The sequence below is a fragment of the Pyrgilauda ruficollis genome, unplaced genomic scaffold (assembly GCF_017590135.1).
Source record: "Pyrgilauda ruficollis isolate IOZ18807 unplaced genomic scaffold, ASM1759013v1 scaffold16, whole genome shotgun sequence".
Taxonomy (NCBI): domain Eukaryota; kingdom Metazoa; phylum Chordata; class Aves; order Passeriformes; family Passeridae; genus Pyrgilauda; species Pyrgilauda ruficollis.
In genome coordinates this window covers 12,106,389-12,124,229 of record NW_024514764.1, presented here as the reverse complement: position 1 = coordinate 12,124,229, position 17,841 = coordinate 12,106,389, and the positions used below count along the sequence as shown (strand labels likewise).

General features: G+C 46.8%; 1 protein-coding gene across 9 annotated transcripts in view; it reads left to right on the top strand.

Moving 5' to 3' along the window:
• The window catches only part of NPRL3 (NPR3 like, GATOR1 complex subunit), a 41,425-nt gene that overhangs the window by 20,339 nt on the left and 3,245 nt on the right, over nt 1-17,841 (top strand). For 8 of the 9 annotated variants that reach the window (XM_041462320.1, XM_041462321.1, XM_041462327.1 and 5 more), the window contains 6 exons: nt 2,072-2,209; nt 2,921-3,077; nt 4,962-5,068; nt 6,254-6,383; nt 14,005-14,194; nt 15,330-15,522. In XM_041462320.1, coding sequence (XP_041318254.1) covers nt 2,072-2,209; nt 2,921-3,077; nt 4,962-5,068; nt 6,254-6,383; nt 14,005-14,194; nt 15,330-15,522 — 915 coding nt within the window. The remainder of the gene's footprint in view (nt 1-2,071; nt 2,210-2,920; nt 3,078-4,961; nt 5,069-6,253; nt 6,384-14,004; nt 14,195-15,329; nt 15,523-17,841) is intronic. The other variant, XM_041462323.1, reaches the window with a different exon arrangement.

The following is a 17,841-nucleotide window of genomic DNA, read 5'->3' as shown; positions in this document are numbered from 1 at the left end:
CTTGGACCAAACAGTGAAAGGAACCAACTGGATCTTTGTCTAAATGTCAAACTCTGCAGGGAAAATGACCCTGCAAGTGTTTCATGCTTTCATGTATCTCTGCTGCTCTTGGGTAACCTGTTTTTACAACCCCAAGAGCTTTCAGGTGGTCTCTGAACTCGCTTGTCCCATTCCTTTATTGCCATGTTTCCCCTTGTGAGGATTTGGCCTGGGAGATGGTGTGGATACCCACAGCTTCAGCCCTTTTCCCTGATGTATTTTGAGGGAATCCAGATTCATCTGTCAGTTGTTTGTGGTGGGATAGGCAGTGTTACTGGAGCTGCAGCATTTAATGAACTAAACCAGAGGTGTTTGTGCTTTGCATGTTCCTTTAGGGCTGGGAGCCTCTGAGCAGATCAGAGCTGGTGGGGCCAGAGAGACACTGGATTCACCCTCTCAGTGCCTTCTAAAAAAAGAGGAAAAGACACGGTATCTGCTCCATCTGCAGCTTGAAAAATCAGCATTTTCCAGAGTTCCATGCAAGATTTGAGAACAAAACCTTTTGAAAAGTGTTGTGTGCAGTGAGATGTTCCCCATGAGTCTGGTCATGTGCGAGGTGGGAGGGGATGCTGTTTGCTCTCTCACCACTCTGTTGTGGTTTGGTGAGTAGTTGCACCAGCAGCCAAAGCTACCCAGTGTTTTTGTTTAAAGCTGAAATTTCTGCTCTCTCCAAACTCTCTACACAGCCAGATAAGCTTGAATAAGTACATGTTAGTTTGTGACCTGCAGTTGAATGCTGGTTATAAATGGTTAAATCACCACATAAAGACTTTTCCAGATGTGTATTTGCTCCTGGCCTGTTCCTGGAATGTTTTTAAATCTGTTTTGTGTATAGGGGGAAATTCATGGCAGTTATTGACACAAAAGTCAAATTGCAAGTCTCAACACACTTTGAATTTAAAATTAAGGCTGGAATTTTCAGAATGCAAACTTTGAAATTTGATTTTAAGCCAAAAAGCATTCTTTGGAAAGAAAGTTTAAAACTGAAGGGCATTGACAAATTCAGTTCTCAGGTGTAGAGCTTGAGATTGATTAGTTTATGTATTCCTAACTCATGAAAAGGTGTGGTGGGCCTTGCTGCTTCCTCCCAGCACAGCTGTTCCCAGGCCAGCATTCCCTGCCTGTGGAATGGGAATATTGTGAGGGTTTGCAGGGTGATGCTGCCTTAGCTCCTTATGGTACATTCCCCATTTTAAGTAAATATAGTTCCCTCCTGAGGTGTATTCCACCTCTTGTCTAGATTTGCAGACTTCTGTAAAAGCACCTGAATGATGATCCTGGCTCTAATCTCCAGCTTTTTGGATTTTTTTTTTCAGTAGAAGAGGCTTATTGTTGCTTTCAGGCTGAGCTCCAGGGTCTGACTTTATTGTCTTTATTATTCCTGGGACATCCATTGCTTCCACTCCAGTCCTGTTGTCTGGAGTCAGCTGGAGGGTTTAGCTCAGTCCCTGTGGTTTCCTAGAATGAAGAAACCATGTAACAGGCACGTTTGTGATTTCATGTGACAAGCAGGAAGAGGTTAGTAAGGAAACAAACAACCTAAGCAGAGCACAAGGAGGCTGTTATTGTGGAAATGTGCTGCTTGGAACAGCCCTTGCCCAGTACAGACATCCTCTTTTCCTTTTGCTTGGAGGGGAAGATGGAAATTGGAGGTGAAAACATTGTGCCCAGTTCATCTTTGCCCTTTGCAGCTTTGACCTAGAGAATTTTCCTTTGCCTTGCAGTGGATTTTGAATAAACTTTTTTAACTTAAGACACTGCTGCAGTGTTAAGGGCAGAGGGAGCAGAAGGTCAGTGGTGAAGTCTTTCAGATCTCCCTCAAAATGCTCTAGGGGATGGTGCTCTGTGTGTCCAGCTGTGGGGGCCCTTGCAGTTAGGAGTCAGCTGGTCCTCAGCCAGCCTGGGGACAGATAGGGTGCATTCAGTCTTTTCCTGTCCTGATCTGATTTCTGTGCAGGGGTGACCCTGGACCACTGTTCTCATTTGTTATTCAGGGTAAATGCTGTATGGATTGATTGCCTTCCTATTTTAGTCTCTGCACGACAGGGGTGGTTCGTTTACACATCAACAACTGGCTGGAAGTGAGTTTCTGCCTTCCTCACAAAATCCACTATGTTGCCACCAACTTCATACCCCCAGAAGCAATCGAGAGAAGTCTGAAATCCATCAGGTAAGAACGAGCTCTGCCCCTCAGAGTGTGGCCAGTCCTTGCTCCTGTTCCAAGGGTGATGCTGCAGATGCCTGAGGTGGCTCAGGCAGCGGGATGGTGTGACTGGGTTGTGGAGCAGACAGAGCTCCCTGGAGCTGCTGCTGTGGCTCTGTGGTGCTGCTGGATTCATGGTGGTTGGAAGCCACAGCCTTGGTGTTCACTTTAGGTGCTTGTACTGAGGGGATGCTGCAAGAGTGGCCTGCACTGTTTGCAGCCAGGAATTGTGTGTTCATTTTAATCTGTTGGTCCAGAAGTAATTCTGCTTTTGGAAGAAAGAGAGCCCTGGTCCTGTGATACCTTATTTCCTGTGTTTGTTTACCTGCAAAAGTAATTAACTTCTGCTTTCTTCCTTTCTTCTACTGCATTCTGTATTTCAGTAATGCAGATGAGCAGTTTTCAGACTTGTTCTCAATTGTGTGCCAGTGCAGTGCAGTCTTTTTTCCTTGTCACTGGGGTATCCAGTTACCATATAACCCTCTGTCTCCTTTTCACAGGGAGCCTCTTATGCTGTAACATTAAAATAAGCTAATTTGAACCCAGTTAGAGCAAAAGGATGATATTAGAAATTCTTTTTTTACCATTACATTGACCCCAGGTATCGTGGTGTGGGAATAACAAAGCCTTCAGGAAAAGCTGCAGTTTACTGTGCAAATGTATTCTATTTTTCTGCAGGCCTTACCATGCCTTATTACTTTTAAATGATGAGAAGTCATTGCTTAATGAGCTCCCGTTGGACTGCTCTCCTGCCCTGGTGAGAGTAATTAAAACTACCTCTGCTGTGAAGAATTTGCAGCAACTGGCTCAAGATGCTGACTTGGCATTGCTGCAGGTACGGGGAGCTGTCAGCAGCTGCTGAGAGCTCTTTAAATCACGAGGTGCTTTCTCCTGTGTGCCCATGGGCTTGTGTGGGGCAGGAGCATGGCAGCTCCCTCGGTGTGAGCACAGAGCAGGGAGAAGGTACCTGCCCTGGAGCCTGGGGAAAGGCTGGAGAAACAAAGGGCAGGGGTGCAGGGACAGTGCTGGGCAGCCCTGCAGCCACAGTCTTGGATGAGAATCCCCATCCTGGGAGTCTCTAGTCCCCATCCCAGGTGTTTCTAGTCCCCATCCTGGGGCTCTCTACTCCCCATCCTGGGGGTCTCTACTCCTCACCACTGCTCAGGACAAGTCCATTAAACCAGGCTGATGAAAACTTGTGAGCACCTCCAGGGCTGCCTTCCACAGCCTCTCTGGTCCAGCACCTGACCAGCACAGAGTGAAACCTTTCCCCTTATCTAACAGGAATTTCCCATTGTTCTCCTTGTGTTTGTTGCCTCAGGACTGTCCCTGTGTCCCTCTGAGGAGAGTGGCTCTGTCTGCTCTGTGCCTCCTGTTTGGTAGTTAAAACCACAGCAGGTTGTACTCCTGACAGACACCACAGTGGCCTGTCTTGGTCCTGCCACGTTGATGTTTACATGCAAATGAAGCACCCAAAATGCAAGTGCAGGTTTACAGCTGCCATGGCCAAATATGTTGCTTCCCCTGGAGCTGCCAAGATCTTTTTTACTGAAGACTTGTGAATGCCTGTACAAACCTTCCCATCCATTTCCCTTAGTCCATTAGTGCACAGACTTGGCAGTCATGGGAAGAAGATTTATTTTAGGCTTGGGCAAAGACTTTGAGCCAGTGTCCCCAAGCCAGCAGCTCTTTCCAAATGCCCTTCCAGTAGTGACAACCATCTCTCAAATCTGAATTGCTGGAGGTGATGTGATGAGCCCTTGGAAAGGGAAGTTTGGAAGTTTGAGCCAGTGGAAGTTTGAGCCAGAACTCATGAGACTCACATGAGTTGTGAGGTCACTGAGAGACCCCTGTGGATGACTGTGATCATTTGGGATGATTGCATGAGCTGATCCCAGAGAGGGAAGGGCTGCTCCGTGCTCCTAAGGGTCCATCCAGACCCAGGGACACAACCTGTGCTCTGTGTGACAGGGGAAGCACAGCTCATCATCACATGCTCTCCTGGTTGTAGGTCAGTGCCTTCTCCTGTTCCAAGGGAAAGGTCCTGCTTTGTAATAAAACTCCAGGTCTGCCTGCAGTGGTCTGTGGTGTTACTTGGCTGTGGGATGAACTCTGGAAATTCCCTACTGCTTCTGTAGTTTCGTTCTCCACAAAAAAGCACAGTTAAGTGCATCTAATGATATAGGCTGGATTTTATGTCTTGTAGACACTATTTATGTGGCTTTTCCAGAGCCATTAGCAACCACTGACTTGTTTAACACATTAAAATACTTTATGTAGTTCATTACTGAAATACCTCCATGCAGTAAAAAGGCAGTATTGGTTTCCTTTATGTTTCTGTCATAGTAGAAGCTGATTCTTTTGTTTTATTTTTCATGTATAACACAATGCATTTTGTGCATCAAACAATATAGTTTTGAGGTGCATGAAAAGAAACTAAACTTCTATTGATACAGTTTGAAGGAATTCCTTTGAGGCAGGAAATACTAAGTTGCTTAGAAATGTGAAGCGAATCTCTGGAAATTCATAACCTTGTCAAATGCTTTTTGATCTGCCACATGTTATATTAAACCATGAATTTATTCTGAAGGCAGAGTGAAAGGATGGAACATTTTTCTTTCAACTCAAACGAGACTTTTTTGTTGTTGTATGCAACGCTTGCTGAGAGTTTGTCTATTGATTTTTGCTCCCCTAATTTTTCCCTGTTTTCTCAATACAGGTTTTCCAGCTTGCAGCACATCTTGTTTACTGGGGCAAAGCAATTATTATTTATCCTCTTTGTGAAAACAATGTCTACATGCTTTCTCCAAATGCCAGTGTCTGCCTGTAAGTAGAAGGAAAATGTGTTGGTGGCAGCACAGTGCTGAGGAGTGCAGATGCACTTTCCTTCCCTGACTGGATACAGAGTGGGATCTTTCTTCATGAATTTGTTGAGACTGTGCAAAGCATAAACCATTACATGAGCCTGAACTTGCACAGCCAGCGTGGGCAGGGAGGAGCAGCAGAGCAGGTCAATATTCCTCCGTGCTGTTGCGGGCCCTGAAAGCAATATTTACCATGTGGAGCTGCTGTCAGTATTTTTACTAGTCCTGCTCACTAAATATCCAATATGGGAACATTTACAAACTGAAATACTTTATGATTAAGTTAAAGGCGTGGTTTATAGGGCTCTCTGTGTAGCTGACATGAATCAAAAGTAGCAAAAGTTGCCATTGTGTTGTTTCACGTGCTGCCATTCCATACTGTGTGCCTTGTCACAGACAGAAGGCACCACGGCCATTTGGAGAGCAGGCAGAGCCACTGCAAGGAAGGTGTGGAGGCAGGGGAGGGTATTTTTGCTCGGCTGAAGATAGGCAACCCTTCCTCTGTTGGATTTTGAGATGCTTTTAGAGTCTGTTTGGAACTCAGTTATAGGAAAATAGTTTTAAATCAAAACTTTGATGATGGAAGTATAAAAATAGTGCTGGAAGGGACCTTGAGGTCATTCAGCAGCAACTGTGCCTGTGTCAAATACGGCAGTGCTGTTCCTAAAAACCTTTGGAGATGGAAATGCTAAGACAGACAGTTTTCCTGATATTTAACTTGACTATCTTTTACTTTGTTCAGTCATATTTCTTGACCTGTCAGCATGGGGAGGGGGCACAGCCACATCTGCAGCTGCAGTTGGCACATTCAGCGGTCGTGTGTGTGTCCTGCCCAGCCCTGCCCAAGCTCTGTCCCTTTCACCAGAGGCTGCACAGGTCTGGACTTTTTATCACTTTCACTTTTCTCCTCTGGATCCCCTCCAGCCTTGAATGAAGTGCTGGAGCTGAATGTAAGGCTGAGGTGGAAGTGCATGAGCTCCTGGCTGGCTTCTGCAGGACACAACATGCCATCAGCTATGCTTAGGGGTTTTCTAGATCACAGGGAATGTTACATTTGGGAATTGGCCCTTCTGCAGTGCTTAACTGGATCACAGTTACCCTGAGCAGCACTACAGAGCTGATCTGTGCCTTTGCCTCTCTGCTGCAGGTACTCTCCCCTGGCAGATGCCTTCTCCTGTCAGTTCCGGGGTCACAACCTGCCCTCCATGCTGGCCAAGTTCTCCCTCCCCGTGTCCCTCTCCGAGTTCAAGAACCCGCTGGCGCCGCCCGTGCAGGAGGTGAGCTGGCCCTGCCCAGAGCTCCTTGTTCTGCTGCTCACAAGGGAGGGTGCTGCTCCTGGAGCATTCGCTCAGGAACTGCTGTTGCACATTTACAAGTTCCCAGTTACTGTGTTTGCAGCCTTATGATTTATTGTTTCGTGTCCTTGTGCCAAAAAGCTGTGGGGATGTTCAAGGTGAGAGGATGCTCTGTGCTGGAAAAGCACAGTCCTAAAAGAAGTATTAGAATGTTTCTTTTCATGGTGTGATGTAGTAGGCAAAACTGAAACTCCATTTGGTCTGTTCCGAGCTGTTACCAATTGGTAGGGCTGAATCAAGTTTGTGGATTCCTCACAATCACATTTGATTTTATTCTATTCCATCTGCTCCAAGCTCACAATCTGTTTTTAAAAGCAATCTGTCTGTTCACTTGGTTTTGCTGTAAAACTGGAATTGTTAAAAGGCTTTTGGAGGAAGCAGGCTCAGCATGGGGTCAGCAGAAGTCCATGTGTCACTGCATTAGCTTCTGAGAGTAAAGAACTGTGTTAATAAAATATGGATTTGGGATTTGTGAGCTGTTTCGCTTGTGCATCGATCATGGCTTGTGGCATTTCTGGGAACTGGTGGAACACAGGAAGGAGCTCAATAACGTGAGGTCTCCTGGCTGACTCTGCTCTGTTCCCAGATGGAGGAGCCTGGACCTCTGGCTGTGCTCAGTGTGGCAAAGGAAGCACAGGCAGAATTCTTTGGCTGGCTTCTTGTGGTGTTTGTTTCTGGCCTTCAGACTTGAGTGCCTTGGTGGCTCCATGGCTTCAGCCCCTGCTCAGATACAGAGAAGATTACCATCACCTGTGCACTCCAGCACAGCTGTGAGGGAAGAATTGGCTGTAATTATAGGTTCACAGAGATGATGATCGGAGATAAAAATAAGTAATGATGTAGGTCTAATTCCAGTAGCATGTACTGGTCAGCTGCAACCTTGGGAGGCAGGGGAAGAGCAGGACTCCACTCCAGTTACAGACAAATAAGTATCCTGAAAATTGAAGCTGAAGTCATAGCATTAATTTCATTATAGCTGCAGTAGCTTCAGGAGACATTCTCAGTAATCCTTTTAAAATTAATTACTTGCCTTAATAATTCTCCTTCAATAGTTCTGGTTGTTCTCAGATGTCCTACTTTTGTTTAAAATACATAAATAAGTGTCTGTCACTTACTGCTGCAGTTATGCCTTGAAACAAGGGTGCAATAAATGCTCACCAGAGCTGATGGAGTGCTCAAGTGTTTTTTAGAGTGTGTACCTTCCCCCTGCTGCTCCCCTCTCTGTGGTGGGGTCCTAAGGATCACCAGCACAGCTTGCTTTCTTCCTCCTTTCAGCCTTATGGGAAGGATGGAGGATGATGCTGGGAAAAGCTGTGGCTTTTTTGGTAAAGCAAAGTGTGACAGTTCTTAGGGAAGTTTAGATTAGAGCGAGTTTTTATGTATTTTTGTATCAGTACATTTTCTTCTACTTTGATTTACCTATGTTGGACTTCTTGTATTATTTTTTTTCAGTCTTTTAAGAGATGTGACTCCAATCCCTGCCCTGAAGTGGTCAGGCTTTGTAATTACAAAAGATCTAATCAATAGAGCAATTAATCTAATGAAATGTGGGTGGGCTTTTGTTCCCCTGTGCTGTGATAAAAGATGTTGTACTCTGAACTGTAAATATTGTCAAAATGTATTCACTTTGCCTTTAAAAAAAAAAAAGTAGCAAAGGTGGGACTTCTCTCTGTAGTTTTGTTCTTTGTGTGCACAGGAGGGGATGTGAGTTTTTTTAGCTTTAAAGATTTCCAGTGGTTTTCTGTTATCTTGTGCTTTTCATCAGGCTGAGGGCACTGTTTGTGCTCCTGAAGGTCACTGTGCTGAGGGTCAGTAGTGTGGGACGGGTGTATCTTCTGCAGAAACTGTTGTGGCCTCATGGCATCCATGGCATCCATCCCATTTGATTCTTCTCTTAAGCTTGGGATTGGCTCCCTGCTTTTGGCACGTGCTTCTGGATGGGTAAAAAATACAGAAGGCATTAATAAAGCCCACCATAGGAAATAGGAGAGCTCTCAGAGCCCTTCCTGTTTTTATACAAAAATATTGCTTGATTTGAAAGGGGACAACGTTGTTTTTGTTCAATTACCATTACATGAGTGGAATTCCTCTATCCCTTTGGGTAGATGAAAAAAAAAGTGACACTCATTTTTCTACTTGGTGTGCTGTGGTATTTTTTGGCTGGTAGGAGATATGAACAACCTGATCAAGGACAGGACTGCCTTGGGAGTGCATGGCTGAGTTCTGCTTTTGCTGTCTGCCTGTCAAGTAGCTGGGAGGTGTCAGGTGAGTGGTGTGTGCCAGGCCTGCCAGTGCTCTCAGCTGTGCCCTGTGCCAAGGCTGAAAGTCTTCATTGTGTCATCTTGATCTCTTTTCCTGCCTGAGGTGAGGAGCAGTGTATTGCAGTGGAAGCCTGGTCAGTGTGTATCTGTTACTTGAGAAGATTTTGGTATCCTTGCAGTGCTCCATGCTGCTTCCCTTTCTCTGTGTTTCCCTGGGGTTCCCTGGGACAGCAGCAGGGTGAGGATGAGCCCATGCCCCCAGCTCAGCTGACCTCAAGAGATCTCAGTGCTGTTGAGCTGGGGCCCTGCTTTTCCTTCCCCCTCCCAGGTGTGTGCACACACGAGCCTTCCTCCCTTCCCTCTTCCCTTTCCTAGAGCTCTGGCTCCTGTCCAGCCTGCCTCTGTTCATTTAACCTGTTTCAGCTGCAGAAGTGTTCTGCCAGGTTAGCAGGTGGAATTCACTCAGGGAGATCCAGTGAGCTCCAGGGCTGGCACAGAGGGAGGGAGGTGATTTCTGCAGAGCTGGTGCAGCTCAGGGGTGAGGGAAGCAGAAGCTGTTCTCCCCATCTCACAGTGAGTTGTCCCTTAGCTCCATTGTGACTTGTCACCTCACCAGGACTTGCTGCAGTGCCTGGGTTTGTCCTGGATCTCACCAGGGTGCAGCCACGGTGTGGGGAGATCCTGTGAGCACACACCAAAGGGAACTCACCTTGCCTTTTGGTGTTTTTGCTGGAAGAGAAGCAGTTTGCATCTGCTCTACCCCGAGCCCAAAGCAGCTGTCCTTGTTCTGCTGCCTGTGGCTGTTGGCTCGTGCCCCTGTGCTCTCCTCCTCTGAGTGGCACAGCCTTGCTGTGAGTGCAGGGCACGCTGGGCTGGAGCTCTGGGGCTGCTCAGCAGGGTGTGCACCCCTTCCAAACCTCCTGGGAAAGCACAGGAGCACCTGGTGACCCAAAGCCTTCAGGTCAGCACATGCTAACTGGCAGGATCTGTAGCAGGCACTGCTGCTGGTGCAGGGGGAGGCTTTGGCCTGCTGTTCAGGATAAGGATTTCTTTGTCCAGCATCAAATTTCTTCACCCAGCTACTCTGCATGAAGGTGCTTTGCAAACCAAGAGTTAGGGATGATGATTGTAGCTTCCTCCCCTCTGCACAGTAACCTCAGCCAATTTATCTGCTTCAGAAGCTGTAACACCTCTCTGCCCTGCCTTGAACAAACATGGACTAGCAGGAGGGATCTTCTCACCTGTAAGGAGTGTTCCTAGGTGAATTAGGCACCCCATTTCCTTCCTGCATCCCCTTTATCATAATGCACGTTGTCATTATTATTGTGGTTCTTTCATTCTCCCTTGATGGGATGTGGATAACTGCAGAAAAAAAAAAAACCAACAGATGGGAAAGCAAAGACAGCTGCTGCTGAACAAAATCTGTTTAACTTTTCACTTTTGTTTCAGTCAGTCTGGGCCATCCTGCTGGGAGCCAGGCACAGGGAGATGAGGCCTCTTCCTTGTGCCTGCTGAAAACATGTCGAGCTTTGTGCAGGGCTGATGGAAAATGAGGCAGGAAAATGTGTCAGGGGATGGAGTGGGAGGGGAGCTGAGCTGCCTGCACACCCTGAATGGGCAGCTGTGTCTTCAGGGAACCACACTGCACGTGGGGCTGCTCTGCTGCAAGGCATTAGGGAGCTTTTGTTGGCAGAATAAGGGAAGTGGGATTAAGATGCATTTATATTCAGTTGGACTGGGTATAAAATCAGGGCTTTAGCACAGTAAGTTAAAAGAACATGTCATGCTAGGCATGAATGGAGGGAATGGTTAAGCTGAGAATTCACAGCTGTTAACTAATGATTAAAATGGCAATATTAGACAGTAAATGTTTCATCCTACATCAGGAGGAGTTTGCAGAGTCTGTTTCCTGTAAAACAGGGAGAAGTTTTCATAGCTTATGTGTTTTCCACGAAACAGCATGGTTTGAATGCTAAAGAAAGGTAATACATTTTGGCAAACATCCCTGCACCCCAGTGGCTTTGAAGGTTTCATCATCCTGAGCCAAGGCAGCCCTCAGTTCTCCAGTCAGACCTTGAAGAGGATTTGTATGACATAACTGGATAATCCAGGCTGGAGAAGGGGGGCTTGTGTGCTTCAGTAGGCAAAACAAGCTCTATTTTCACTGTCTCCTCACATGGTGAGAAACAAATTGGGGTTGAGTGCGTCTAGGCTGCTGTTTTCCTTCCCTTTCCTGAACCTGTTGCTGCTCCCAGTTATCCTTAACTTTTTAGGCCTGGAAAAGAAAACAACCTTAAAAAATCCTTGCAGGAAATTTAACACATTTCTCAAGAGTTTTACAAATGGCCCCAGAAAATAAGGAATGCTGGATCTTGTCCCTCCAGGACTCGGGGCTGAGCTTTCCTCTGACCATCCTGAAGTGCCCAGCTGGGCTGATGTGCAGTGCTGTGTTTTTGGAAGCCAGTGCAGCGTCTCTGCTTGTGCCACTGAGCACAGAGCAGGGCATTGTACCAGTGCCTTGCATGACAACAGTCTGCCACTGCTCTGGGAATGGCCCTGGGCTGCTCTGTGCCAGCAGGAACAAGCCAGATGTGGCTGCTGTAGCAGACAGGACCCCCTCTGAGCGGGCTGGAAAGAGGCAGCATGGGCAGACAGGAAGCATGAAAGGAACATGGGTAAAATTTAGATTGAATTGGTAGTTAAATTAAGCAACAGAAAATGTTTCACTTTATATTTCCATCACAGACCTGGTGTTTCAGCCAAAAAAGGCTGGCTCTGGATTCCTGCTGTGCCAGAGCATGATTGAGGCAAGCAGTCCTGGGATGAAGTATGTCCCTGCCTGGAAAGCTGCTCCCAGCCCATGTGGCTTCAGCAAGGAACCCAGCTCTAATGAAGTGCCTTGAGAACAGGCACAGGGAAAACCCTGCACCTCTGGGCAAGAGCAGCATTTCCAGCCAGCATAGCACAGATGGTGCAGGGAAACCTCTGACCCTGCAGCCCTGGGTGAGCTCCATGGCAGCTTGGGAGGAGCAGAGGGAGAATGGATGGAAATGCAGTGCTGGTGTGCAGAAGCACAGGCAGCAGAATGTGTCAACAAAGCCTCTGCTAGAGCTGATCTGTGAAAACACTTCTGCCTTTGGTAAGAAATGGGCCTAAACCCATTTAGAGGAAGTGGGAAGGTGTGAGGCACTTGCAGTGGTGGCAGAAAGCTCATCACATGGGCAGGGGCCAGTGCAGGATGCTGCAGCACTTGGGCTTTTTCTAGGACTGGGATTTAAGAGGTAACAAATTCCTACTGGAGTTTGGATTGTACAGAAAAATGTCAGGGATCATCAGTCTCTGGTCTAGGGATGATTGTTCAAGTTTACTTCAGGATGGAAGAAGAGTTTCCTCTAGTTCTCAGAGTAGTCCCAGATCTCCTGCTCTCCCACCCAGAGATGGCACAGAAGTGTTTGGTAGGGGTTGTTTGCACAAGGTTCTGGCTGTAAAGCTGTAACACCACTGCTGCCTGGCTTCTTGTTCCACTGGGCCACAGCTGCTGGCTCAGGGTGCCTTTCTAGGTATTTCCACAAGGGTGTGGAGGTAGAGGTGATGGTGCACATGCAGGATTAAACTCTCCATGGAGCTGCAACAAAAGAAACTGGCTATTTTTATAATTAATGGAACCACCAGAGTGCCCAGGGGAGGCTGGTCTGGGTCAGGCCCTACCCACTGCTTCTGTAGGTCTGGTAGAGCCTGTCTTCCTGTCTCCTTGGATTTTTCCAGGCTTGTTTTGTGCTCTGAAACGTGCAGACCTCTTTCATTTGCTAATCAGACGTCGCTGCGTGCCAACAGGTTGGAAATTTAAGTAAAATAAATGAGCCATCTTTCCATCCAGGCCTGCATCTGGAAGGAAGGATTTCAGCAACATAATTGCTGGAGTGAACCTCACTCTTCCAGGCTGGCTTCAGATGTTAGCAAAGCATTATGTCTTTAGTGTCTTTTGCCAATCTTCCTCTTCTGTACACTTTCTGTTAAACATGTAAAATGAATTATGGCTTTTCCAAAAAATAGATGTTTGAAGGCGATCCCAGATAAAAAGTTTTAAGATTAAAATCCACTGAGCCCCCAGAAGTGGTAATTGCTGAAAAGACAGGGTGTGGGTCTGTCTGCAAACAGAGAGGTTTCTTTTGTGATTTGATAGCAGAGGAGGAGCTGAGAATTACCAGATTTATGGAAAAAGGAAAATTATGTGGGCTGATGAACTTGGGTTTGGGGCTTTTATTGCGATTTGGCGGGTTACCCTGATGATTAATGCAGCAGAGTGAGCTTCCTTCTGAGCCTGAGCTCATGCTGCATGTGTTTGTCTCACCAAAACAGTGGTGGTTGCTATGAAATCCCCAAGCAGCCTTGTCAGTGATTGTGTTCTGAGTCCTTTGCTACGAGAGTTGCCTGCAGTGATATGAAAAGGCTGTTTATGCAGAAATCAAGACACAATGATGCATTTTGAAGGCTTCTCCCAGATTTCTGAAAGCAGACCCTACAAACACTTGCCCCTTGCTCTGCCCTTGGTGCAGGTATCCAGCAGGTGTTGGGCAATGTTTAATACATCTCATTGCTTTTGAGTCTCCTGCCTGAAAACCCAGGTGCCTTTATTAGCTTGGCCCTACGTAGCAGAGGGAGGTGAAATGAGGGATGGTGACTCTGCATGGAGAGGGGACTCCTTGGCAGCTCAGGCTGCTGTCCTCTGCCAGGCCTTGTGCTGCTGCTTCTGTTCCTGTATTGCCCAGTCCTGTCTGCTCTGATCTCCAGAGGCTCTTCCATGGCTAATCAGCAGTTTCCCACCTGACAGCAAAGGGCTCCTGGCCACATCCACTGGTTGCTTCAGCTCTGCCCCATCACCTTGCCCTCTCTCTGGCTTTCTAGAGGAGCCTGCACTTCAGTCTGACTATGTGGGATTAACCCTTTGGTGATTTATTTTAGCGGCCCTTGTGTAGAACCAGCAAAATGGTCTGGAGATGAGGCAGGGGCAGGGCAGGTTCCTTCAGGCTGTGCTGGTCAGTGTTGCATAAAGATGTGGAACATGAAGGGCTCCACTGCAGCCTAAGCACCCACAGAGGCTCTGGGTGTGAAGAAGGTTTGTGTCTGGTCACCCTTTTGTGACGGGAAAAGAGATAAACTCTTGTGTGGGGCTAGAAGCATTTTCCATGTGACTCATTACTCACCAAGTGTACCCTTTGTGTGTTGTTTTCCTGCTGTATCTCATTTCCCAGATGTTTAACCCCTCGTGTCTCCCCCTGCAGACCCAGCTCATCCAGATGGTGATCTGGATGCTCCAGCACCGGCTCCTGATCCAGCTCCACACCTACGTGTGCCTGATGGTGCCCCCGAACGAGGAGGAGTTCCGAGCCCAGGATGAGGACATGCCCTTCACTGCCAGGGTTGGGGGACGAAGTTTGAGCACCCCCAACGCTCTCAGCTTTGGCTCTCCAAGTATGAGCACACTTTTCTCTGCTGTTCAAACTCCACCTCACTTCTAGAGCTGCCTTAGTGCTGCCAAGGGCCATCAGGCCTTGGTAGTGAGACATCTCCTCTTGCTGCAGTACTTGCTAATGAGGTCCAGCCTTTCCTAAATTTAGAGCTGGGCACTGGTGAAAGTCCTAGGGGCTATTAGACTTCTTTTTAGAAAGAAGTAATGCTTTGTAATTTGCCAAATTCTTATATGGTCGTGTAAAAGATTTTTATGAGAGGTACTTCTTCGTTTTTAAAAGTAGCTTTGTCCTCCCTTGCTGCACTCAGAAGTATCCCCTGTGTTCCTCTGGCAGATTCTGGTTTTCAGGACAGAAAGAAAATGAGAGAATTTGTTCAAGCAGCATTGGTTTCTGTGGGCTGTAGAGCCATTAGAGCCACCTGAGGAGACACAGAGCTGGCTTTGTTCTCACACATGATTGATTTCTGTTTGTGTCCTTGATTTCTTTAATCTCCCCAGTGCCATTCTTTAGAGTGATTCCAGGAAAGCATTCTTTCAAGAGGATGAGTAGGATATAATGCTGAAATTACCAAATTTTCCTGCTTGGGCTGTTCTGAGCAGTCTTCTCAGAACACTGCTGGGCTTGGATATGGGGAGAGATCCTCTGTACAACTTTGAGCTTTACGGAGTCATGAATTAGGGCAGAAATCTTGGAATGTGAGTCAGATGAGTCTGTGATCTGCTTTTTCTGGCTCCCTCACAAGAGGATATTGCTTCTTGGCCTCTCTGCCTGCTCCCACCTTCTGTGCTGTTAGGCTTTTCATGTTACCACTTCATGGTATTCCAGCACAGCTGTCTGGGAATTCTCTTTTCAAATGTTTTTTATGGACTGTTTATGGTCTCCAGAAGTACAGTTTTCCACACAAATTGATGACTCTGTTGAAACATTTGAATTTCCCATTGAGAAAATTGCTGTGTTGTCATATGACTAATTGCAGATTCATGGAGCACTTGGAGAGCCACTTTCTCTGCTCTCCAGAGAAGATGGATTAGTTGGAAAGGCTGTACAAAACCAGCCTGAATTGATAAACTTTACATCCTTATGATGAGGAATACAAACATTTAGTGTATATGTATGTGTCTCTCTTGTCCTGATAGCCAGTAGTGATGACATGACTCTGACAAGCCCTAGCATGGATAATTCCAGTGCTGAGCTGATACCTGGTGGGGACTCACCCCTAAATAAGAGGATGACAGAGAATCTCCTGGCAAGCCTGCTGGAACACGAGCGGGAAGCCATCCTGAACGTCCCAGCTGCCCAGAATCCGGAGGATCTCCGCATGTTTGCAAGGTGAGCAGGGCAGGATGCAATCATTGTTCCTTATCCTCCCTGCTTTATGGAAGGATTGCTGTGGAGTCTGAGCAAATCCTGTTAGCCTGGGGATTTGGAGGCGAAATTCTTTTGGGTTTGCTCCTGTATTTCATCTGTAATACAAACTGATATTTGTGGCACAAGAACACTTGGTAACAAAGAGTCCTGGGTGTGTGAAGGAGCATCAGGGAGTATGGGTGGGCTTCACTGTCCTGCCAGTTTTCCTTGTCCACGCATGGCAGACACAAAACTGCACAGCCTAAAACACCCATCTAAGCAGGCAAGGCAGAGACACAGTGATGCTGATGCTGCCATTTTGTATCCATTGGTATTTCCAAGCCAGCTCTCCTTAATTTTATGGTTTGTAAACTCCATGGAACCATGAGACACAGAGCCGGCCTGAATACTTTTACAGAGTGTCCCAAGGTGTGTTTAGCAGTGATGAGAGCTCACTGCTTAGCTTAGTTAAGCTAAAGGCATTAGGATGTGTGATCAGTAGCACACATTTTGTTGTTACACATTTGCACTCAACAAAACCAGGCACTAGGTGGTTCTGCACGTGGTAAAAGCAACATGACTTCCTAAGCACCCATCTGGGAAGCAGGGAGGTGGGGGAAATACTTTTTCTTCCAAAGGATTTCAAAACTCAGTGGCATCACTGGAATGCAACTTCCACTGATTTTCATACTTGTGGAGCAGAAAACCACCTGAGGCAAGGACTGCAGCTGTTCCATATTTTGGATTCAGTTGGTGAGACCCTGAAAACCTGGTTCTTGCCCTAGGATGGATACAGGCATGTAGCCCAGGGAAATTGTAATAACAGGAAAATGCTTTTCTTGTCTGTGGCAGAGTACAGCTGAGGGACTTTGACAGAGCTCTCAGAACTTGTGGGTAGTTACTGCTCTCTGAATTATTCGTCTCCTTCATCTTCTGCAACTCTTGAGAGAATATGCTCTGACTGGGAGGCAACACTGGCCACTTGAGAACTCTGAAGTGTTTCTCTCTTTATTACCAGCTAAGTCATTACAAAACCACTGAGGAAGGAAAGTAACAACAAAATCATAATATCTTAAGACAGAATTTGTGGGGGACTCCTTGGACCAGTTCAGTGTCAATGCAGATTCTTAGTTCTCCTAGTGAGAGGAAAGGATGTTGTGATTGCTCCCCTCTCATACCCTCAGCTGGGTAAAAGAGCCATTTGGAACTTTGGAATTGCAGATGCAAGAAATGACTCTGATTTCTTTGTGAAACCAGCTGAGTGATGTTTATTGTGCTTTTGCTCCTGCCCCAGGTTCTTCTGCAGATCCCCGGGCCTTACCAGGTTAGAATTTCCAGTCTACTACAGATTGAATTGACAAGTGCAGAGTGCTCTGAGGCAACAGTGAGGAACAAACAGATTAAACAATAAATAAACAGATGGGTCCTGTGGGCAGATGCTGCAATGCACATGTAGGAATGTTCATGCCAGACCCTCTTGGTTACTGCTGGTTTTATACACCACAACTTGTAGGTGTATTTTCTCTCTTTTTGTGTTGTAACCATCAGAGATGAGTGAGTAAATCTGTTGCTCTCAATGAAAGAGAAAAAGCCATGGTGAAGCTGCCTGAAGGAGCTGATCTCCCTCATTACCCTCACGCAGGGACTGCTCCAGCCCTGGCCAACAGCTCTGCTCTCACAGCTGCCTCCAGAGCAAAGTGCTATAAATGCACAACTGCTGCCCCAAATATCCTGTGGTATTTGCCCTTCCCAGGATGCTGTGTGTGCACACAGAGGGATGGGCTATTTCCAGCACTGCAATAAAGCTCAGCCTGGCACATTTTCCTGTACTGGTGCCTCTGAGTGCCTGTCCCTTGTTACACAGGCAGCCCAGAGTGCTGGTGCCTGTCCAGGGCAGTGCACAGCCCGTGTTTGAAGGCAGAAACCTTAAGGGGAAGTAAGGAATTACTAAAGCTTGGCTCCAGCATTGGGTGTATTAACCCTCCTAACATTGAATGGGAATTTAAATCCAAGTTCTTTTCTAAGGTGCAATTATAGGAGGGTTGGCATGTCCATCCAGGAGGAAGCTTAAGAAGAAGACAAGTTCTTTTTGAGCTTGATCCTCAGTAATATACACTAAGCCTTCCTCTCTGCACATTAAGCAGTGTTTTTGAAGCCTGAAGAAGCTGGGGGCTTCTCTCCCAAGCCATGGGTGTAGAGTTGCTTTCAGGGCTTATTTGTCTTGCTCTGAGATTGGGAGGTGAGATCCTTCCCTCCACTGAGGAATGCTCATTGGCAGCACTGAGCTGTGGACACTTCTGC